This window comes from Hippopotamus amphibius, chromosome X (genome assembly GCF_030028045.1).
Source record: "Hippopotamus amphibius kiboko isolate mHipAmp2 chromosome X, mHipAmp2.hap2, whole genome shotgun sequence".
In the NCBI taxonomy this organism is placed as follows: domain Eukaryota; kingdom Metazoa; phylum Chordata; class Mammalia; order Artiodactyla; family Hippopotamidae; genus Hippopotamus; species Hippopotamus amphibius.
The window spans coordinates 45,862,983-45,870,544 of NC_080203.1; the positions used below are offsets into that span (position 1 = coordinate 45,862,983).

General features: G+C 50.3%; 1 protein-coding gene across 1 annotated transcript; it reads left to right on the forward strand.

Moving 5' to 3' along the window:
• Window positions 1-341: 341 nt before the first annotated feature.
• Window positions 342-6,052, forward strand: LOC130842166 (nuclear RNA export factor 3-like). Its single transcript, XM_057718834.1, is given in 16 exon segments — window positions 342-440; window positions 1,058-1,141; window positions 1,246-1,354; window positions 1,479-1,555; window positions 1,661-1,834; window positions 2,229-2,338; window positions 3,231-3,267; window positions 3,633-3,701; window positions 3,786-3,841; window positions 3,993-4,100; window positions 4,221-4,279; window positions 4,378-4,493; window positions 4,592-4,634; window positions 5,244-5,316; window positions 5,864-5,924; window positions 5,927-6,052. Coding segments are annotated over 16 exon segments (1,386 nt in total). The 5' UTR covers window positions 342-356.
• Window positions 6,053-7,562: the final 1,510 nt, after the last annotated feature.

Sequence of the window (7,562 nt, forward strand, 5' to 3'; positions counted from 1 at the left end):
TCATCCCAGCAACAACAAGATGGAGATCCAGCAACGAGTGATGCAAACAAGGACACTGGAGTAAGATAGTAAGTGATGAGTCGGCATGGCTGGAGTGTACTAGCTAGTGGAACATAATCTTGTAGTTAAAAATGTCATCCTTTTCTCTAACCTGGAAGAGTGAGGAATGATGGGATCAGGTTAATGGTTAAGCAATCTTTATTGTAGCTCTGGTATCATTTGAGAAAATGTAGAGAAGACTTTCCAAGCATATGAGGATCACTTTCTTCTCTGCACTTCCCCACAGTGCGCCCTACGCCATTCCGTCCTATCATCGGAGAGGCAATTTTCCGAAACAAGACCAAACCCATGTTACCATGGAGACGGAACAAAAGCCTCCAGAGAGAAGAATGGAGAGAAACGGGCAGGATGAGACCTTGGGGAGCTGGTTCAAGATCATGGTGAGTGTCCTGGCTAAGTGGACCTAATATGGAGAAGATGACAGTGGGAGTCATGTTGGACTCATGTAGAGATGCTGGGAACTGTTCTGGGTCAGTGGAGTTGGTAATCTGCCATGTTCTTACTAGGAGTTAACTTGCTAGATCATCTGAGGGCAGGATCAGAGAAGCCATGTAAAGGGAACAGACTGACTGCAGGGAGCATGGGAGAGACTGTCTGAGAGCAAAGGAGGAAACTAGTGCCAAGGAGATGGAGCCACTTCACACCAAAAGGCTCGGTTTGGCTCAAGCTGAGTGTGGGAGGAGGTTGGGTCTCTGGGGTCCTTGTCAGAGGGGCAGGCCAGTTCTGCCTTAGGTAGGATCTCTTAGAACTTTATGAAAGGAAGTATGTGTGAAACAGTTTAAGTCGATTTTCTCAGGACAAGTATTTGAATGGTAAGAAAGGGTATTTAGGAAATCCATGCCTGGTATAAAAGTTAGTGATAACAGATATTGTCCTATTTTAAGAAATTATTTAAAGCCTGAAACAAGGTCCTAAAGCAAGACACAGTTGGGTCTTATCTTAACCTTGGATTTCGTTGTATCAATTTTCTTTCTCGCATTTTTTCTTTGGCTCCTAGATTCCCTTTGGTATAAAATATGATGAGAAGTGGCTGCTGAGTTTGATTCAAAAGAAATGCAGCGTCCCCTTCACCCCAGTTGAAGTAAGAGACATTGAGGCCGATGAGAGGAAACGGGGTGGATGGCAGGCCCAGATGAGAAATGGCTCTGGTCTCATATTCTGCTTCTCTTGTCACTCTCTCTACAGTTTCACTATGAGAAAATGCAGGCCCAGTTCTTTGTTGAGGATGCCAACATTGCCTTTGCATTGAAGAATGTCAGTGGCAAGATTTACAATGAGTATAATGAAAGGGTGTGTGTCAAGGGCATGAGCAGGTTTAGCTGGGGGCAAAAGGGCAGGACAGGGACATGGTCTTGCTTGATCCCAAGGCTCAGATTTCCTGGTCCTCACAGAGCCCCTCTTGTGTTCTCTACAGATAGCTATCTTTGTTGAGCCCTGTGATGCACCCCAGTCTGTGCTGAAGGAACTGAAGTCAGGAAAGGTGGAGCAGATAAAGGTAATGCAGACCCAACACAAGCTGTGCACTCACAGCCAGACCCACCAATTGCCCTCAATCACCACCTCAGACTCAGAGCCTTGGATCCCACCCCTCACTCTGCAGCTGACTGTGAACAAACAATGTGATGCCTCCCAGCAATCTCTTGACAATTCCCAGACTCTGTTTCCCTCGTCCTCTCTTCCTGGAGACTTGATGACCCATGATGTTGGAATGGCACAGAACCCTAGAAATGGTATGGCTGCCTCCCTGCAGATCCATCCAGGGAATATGCCCAAGGTGAGGACTTAGTCCCAATGTTGGGGCTGGTGGTGATGGTGTGAGAGATTATGTAGAAGAGGCAGATTGGTCTCAGGTATCCCCTGTTGGGGTCCTCACTCTAACTCTTTCCTCATCACAGCTTTTGTCCTTGAACCTGAGCAACAAGCAACCCTACCAGCCGGGTGGCCTGTCCAACACTATGCAGAATGCTTCTGACACCAAGAACTTGAACCTCTGCAACACTGAGGTGATCTGTGGTACCCAGAGCCGTCTTTGAAGGGAAAGTGGGAAGGCTTATGGGAAGGTGACAGAGGAAGGGAAGTGGATTTGTAGGGAAAGGATGGGACTGGTGGATGCAGGGCCATCCTGGCTGTGTTTCTCTGGTCTGTGTGGTTCCTCTCTATAATTACAGGTGAAGTCTGCAGGGGAGATGGACAAGGACCAGCAGCCGGAGCCAGAAGGGATGTGTGCGGACAGAGACCCCCTGTGCACCACCCTCCATGATAAGTCAACCAACATAAGGTCAGATGTATCTGCTGCTGCCCCTGGGAGCCTGAGCTTCCCCTGACACTGCCTGTTTGCAGGGGGCAGCGGACCTGGTCCTCTGGGAGGACCTCAGGCCCTATGTTCTCCTCTCTGTGTGTCACAAAGTCGACAAAGTTCCAAGCAGCACCCATTGGGCCCCCAGTCCAACATGTGCCTATTTTCCATTCCTACCTGGAGTGCCTGGGCCATCCCAGGGCAGGTGAAGGACAGGGCTGCAGCAGGACCGCCATTTCCTCTTTCTCCTCTCTTCTTCCCTGACCCCCTCCACAGTAGAGCTTCTCTCCCTTCCCTTTGCTTTCTCTCTCCCTTGTCTCTATGCCCCCATGTCTCTCTCATCTCCCCTCCTACCTTCACTCCTTTTCTGTCTTCATCCCCCTCCATCTCCCTCCCTGCCTCCTGATCCCCTCCTCACTCACCTCCCTGGCCCAGCATCCTGGGCCATCCATGGGGTGGGGGTGTCCTTGTCTTGGCAGAGTGCTGGACCCCCAGGGAGGTAGCAGAGCCCTGGGCTCCCACCCCATTCCCTCTTCTCTCCACAGCCTCCAGTGGGGCCCTGGAGGAAGGAAGGGAGGGGAAGGAAGGCCTGTAGCATAAGTTTGAAATGCTAGTCCTTGTGGCACTGGAGAAGGGAGTCAGGGCAGTCTGGGTGGGAGCTACCCAGGGGAAGGAGTGGGATTAGGGAGGGAGGGAGGGAACACTCTCCCTCTGGGTCAGTCCATGGGGGAGGTGCCCAGGGCCCTGGAAGCCTGGGACAGTGGAGTGTGGGTGGGGCACACTGGGCTGTGTCTGCTGTAAGTGTACTTGCTCCCACGAGGGGGGTCACCTCCTCAGTTTCACTGACTTTTCTCTTTTGTCTTGATTTTGGCAGCTCCATCCTGGAATTGTTCCCCAAGTTACTAAGCTTGGTAAGTATATTCCTTGATCACTGACTCTGCTAACTGGCCCTGACAGCACCCACAAACTATTCTGAACCCCATTAGGTTTTGCCCAAGGTACAGTTTTGAACCTGACCCTTAAATGTCCTGGGGGGAGGGGGATGGTACAGCCTCTGTGGGAACCTGACAAAGGCTCTGGATCTTCTTCAACCACATTCTCCACAGGCTTTGGGGACCCCAAGGCGATGATCCAAAATATAGTCCAGCCTGTGGAAATGCTGGGGTCCTTTCACACCTGACTTGTGACCCCCACCCTCTCCTGGGCCCATCCTTTTCCTTGATCATCCAGCACCACCTCCTGGTCTACACTGCTGACATCCTCTTCCCTCCCCCAGGATGGCCAGGAGGCACCCCCACCGACTAAGTGTGGTATTGAAGCCCGCAAGCTCCTACCAGCCTGCGAGGTGAGCTTGGAGGTGAAGCAGGGTTTCAGGTGGTGCATGAGGAGGGGGTGTCAGCCCTGGTCCTGAAGACTGTTTTGGTTCCAGGGAAGTTTCTTTGAATCTGATGAGCTGAAGAGTCTAGTCCTGCAATTCCTGCAGCAGTAAGTACCCCTGGGAAGCTGAGCAAGGGGAGGAGGGGAGGAGGGCTAGGACAGGTGAGGCCACCCAAGCTCAGGTCTGCTCATGGGAGTTTTCAAGTCTCATTTGAGGTCCAGACCACACATACAGATGGTCCTTGTTGCTCCCCCTCAGGTATTACTTGATCCATGACTATGGAGACCGAAAGCATCTCCTGGGTGCTTATCACGAGGAGGCCTGCTTCTCCCTGACCATTCCCTTCCACCCCGAGGACCCAGCCCCGTGAGTATCACAGCCTGGGCTCTGCTCCTGGGGCGTGTAGCTCCCCAGCAGACACAGGCCAGCTCCTGCAAGCACCCATGCTGGTCAGACCACCACCCATTGTTCCTCTTTGTCTCTTAGAAGCAGCTTGGGCGAGTACTTCAAGGAGAGCAGGAATATGAAGAAGCTCAAGGACCCCCGTGAGTGTGTGATGGGAAGACTGGGCGGGAAAGGGGTCAATCATAGGTTCCAGGGCGAGGCAGCCCCTGGCCTTGGCTTGCTTCCCCTCCCCCCACAGATCTGCGGGTCCAGCTGCTGAAGTATACAAGAGGTGACATTGTGCACACCCTCTGTGTGTTGCCGAAGACTGAGTATGACTTTAGCTCCTTTGTGGTGGACTTGTGGTTCCAGAAGGTGAGCACCTACTTCCTCCCTGGGACGGGCCCAGGAAGCCGCAGGTGGGTAAGTTTAGGTTGAGGTGGTGACTGAGTGCCTGGGCTCTTCCCTTTCAGGAAACAATGCTTTGCTTCTCTGTCAATGGGGTGTTCAAGGAAGGTGAGTGTGTGTAGACCCCTCCCCAGATGCCCCACTGCTCCCTCCCCCTGGAAAGGCTCCCTCCCAGAACCCTCCAGGCTTCCCTTGCCTCCCCTTCCCTTCCCTTCCCTTCCCTCCCTTCCCTTCCCTTCCTTTCCCTTCCCTTCCCTTCCCTTCCCTTCTCATCCCATCTCCACTGGGTTCTCTAGCCGTCAGTCTTCCCACAGCCAACCCAGGTCTGAGCTGTGTCCATGTCTGTCTGCCCCGCACACCCTGGGCGTTAGGGACACAGGCTGTGGCGTTTGGTGGCTCTCATCCCAGATCCCTACTCTGAGAACTTAGGCCATTCCTTAACCTCGAGGTTTCCTCATTTGCAAAATGGGGTAGTGATATCCACCTCTTGGGCAGCTGTGACAAATGCATCTCATGACCTTGTGACGTGGTTGTCATGGGGCCCTGTCACTGGGAGCAGACTGCTCCTATGGTTGCCCTCCCCATTCCTGACACCCTGGCCCCAGTGAACAACTGTCCCCTCAGCCTAAGTGTCAAGTCATGACCCTGCCTGGGGACCCCCGTGTAAGTGTGTAAAGCACCCGTGGCTCTAAGGGGTACTGTTGTTTGTTGTTGAAGTGAAAGGAAGTTCTCAGGGCCTTGTGCGCGCCTTCACCCGGACCTTCATCGCTACCCCTGGCAGCTTTTCCAGGTGAGACCGTGTTGTGGGTGGGAACGCCCATCCCAGCCTGGGCTCAGGGGCGGGGGAATGTGGTGATGCAGACCTTAGGGTTACTCAGTATGGTGGAAAGGCAGCAGGTAGATCCAAGGAGCAGTGTCAGCTAGTGGTTAAGAAGAGCATGGGCTCTGGAATCGGCTTTGGGTTCTCTCCTTGACCCAAGACTCACTTGCTGTGTGACCTTGATCAAGTCACATGACCTCTCTGTGACTTAGTGTCTTCTTCTGAAAACGGGAATCAGACCATCGACTCCTTGGCCTGTTGCAAAGGGGAAATATGAAATCGTCCCTAGGTTGGGGATTAACTTATAAATCTAGTGAAGCTGGTAGACAATCTCTCCCAAGGTGGGCTATGTGGGCGGGGGGGGGGGGAGCATAGATAACAGTCAAGGAACCTGGGGGACAGACACAGGAGGGGTATGAAACGTATCTAGTTGCTCAGTGGCAGTGGGAGCAGGATCATTGTTGGGGGACTGGGTTGGTCCATTCGTCCAGTTGTTTGAGTGTCCGTTTTTCTCCAGTCTATGCATCGTGAATGACGAGCTATTTATGAGGGAAGCCAGCCCCAGTGAGACTCAGAGTGTGCAGTCTGCATCCCAATGCCTACACCTTCCGCCAGCTTCATGCACATCTTCTCCCCAGAGTAGCAGTAAATGGCGCTGGCTTTCTCCACCAAATATGGGATGAACCTCCAGTGGTCTCACAAGTGAGTGCTGGGTTTGCATGGAGATAGGAGGGAGCTGGGAAGAGTAGAGTAGTGATTAATGGGAACTTGAAGGTAATTTGTTTTCCTTATTTCAGTTATTTTTAATCTGAACATTTCATTCTTAGTACATACTAAGCTACCTAGTTATTTTGAGCAGCCTCATATTATGTTTTATGAATTCATGGACCGTGTTGGGTGTTCAGGAGTTTTTGCCTTGATGCACTGTGCATGAGGTTCATTCCACTGTATTTGTCACAGTGTATGTGGAGGGGAAAAAATAATTACCCCAAAACATACTACCCAAAGGTAACCCTTGAATGTTTTCATCCTCATTATATCTTCCTGAAAGTTTGCTTATGTAGGTGTTTACATATTTGTGCATGTATTTATATTTGTATATTTATCTACAGAAAATGAGATCTCATCATGAGAAAGAGAGAGAGAGAGAAGGAAATAGAGAGACAAAGGCAAAGACAGAGGCTTGTGACTGAATGGGAAAGAGGGGTCCAAAGAGGGATTATTTAATCTTCAATGCCTTGAAACTTGTGCAAGTTTAAAAGCTAATGTGAAGGAGCCATCTCAGCTCATTTTTAACGCTTAAATTTGCCCATGTATTCATTTTCCTTCTTAGCTTCTTATTTCTACTACAGAATTAAAGAGACACCTCGAATGGAATAGTGTAAATTTTAAGCCCAATATATACTTAGTTATTAATGTTTGAAGGAATGGACAGTTGTATTTCAATGAAATGGTAGTACTTTTTAGTTTTTTGTCTCACAGGTAGGCAGCAGATGGTTGAAATTCTGGTGTGTGTGGCTGGATGATGCATGATCTGAGGACCCCTGCACTGTTGAATGGGAGACAGGTCTAGAATTTTCCTATAAATGTATTAACATATGGAGCAGTCCAGGAGCAGCAGTTAGGCAAACACCACAGCTTGCTGCCCTGGTGCTGTCTCTCACTGAGCTCACCACGTGAGTCAAAGGCAAGTATGTCTTCCCAACGTGGGAAACTGGATTAGGGTCTGCTCAGGGGCACAATGTTTGGCAGCTCTTAGGAGCTTCTGGGTCTCCCAAGAAACTAGAGATCCTTCTGTCTTTAAAACTTTGAACTCAAGGCATACCAGAGAGATATTTGCTTCCTTCATAAAGATATCTATATTCTTATTAGGAGAAACAATGAAAAACACCTTTCCATAATGCCTGCCTTAGCTCCAGGTTTTCTCATTCACTCCTCAGGACAGCCCTGTGTTATAGATGAGTCCCATTTCACAGATGACAAAGCTCCTCCTCATATAGCTTCTATCACCTGTCCAGACAAGTGGGAGTTTGGGAATGAGGTTCCATCCCTCATCCTCACTAGAGGACAATGGAGCAGCTTCTCTTTTAGACAGTGGGCTTCCAGGGTTGGAGAAATGGTCATTTTGCTCTCCCCTGATAAAACAGGCCCAAGGGGTAATCCCTCAAAGCCTCTTTTGATGAATATGATAGTGCACATACATGTGCACATGCGTT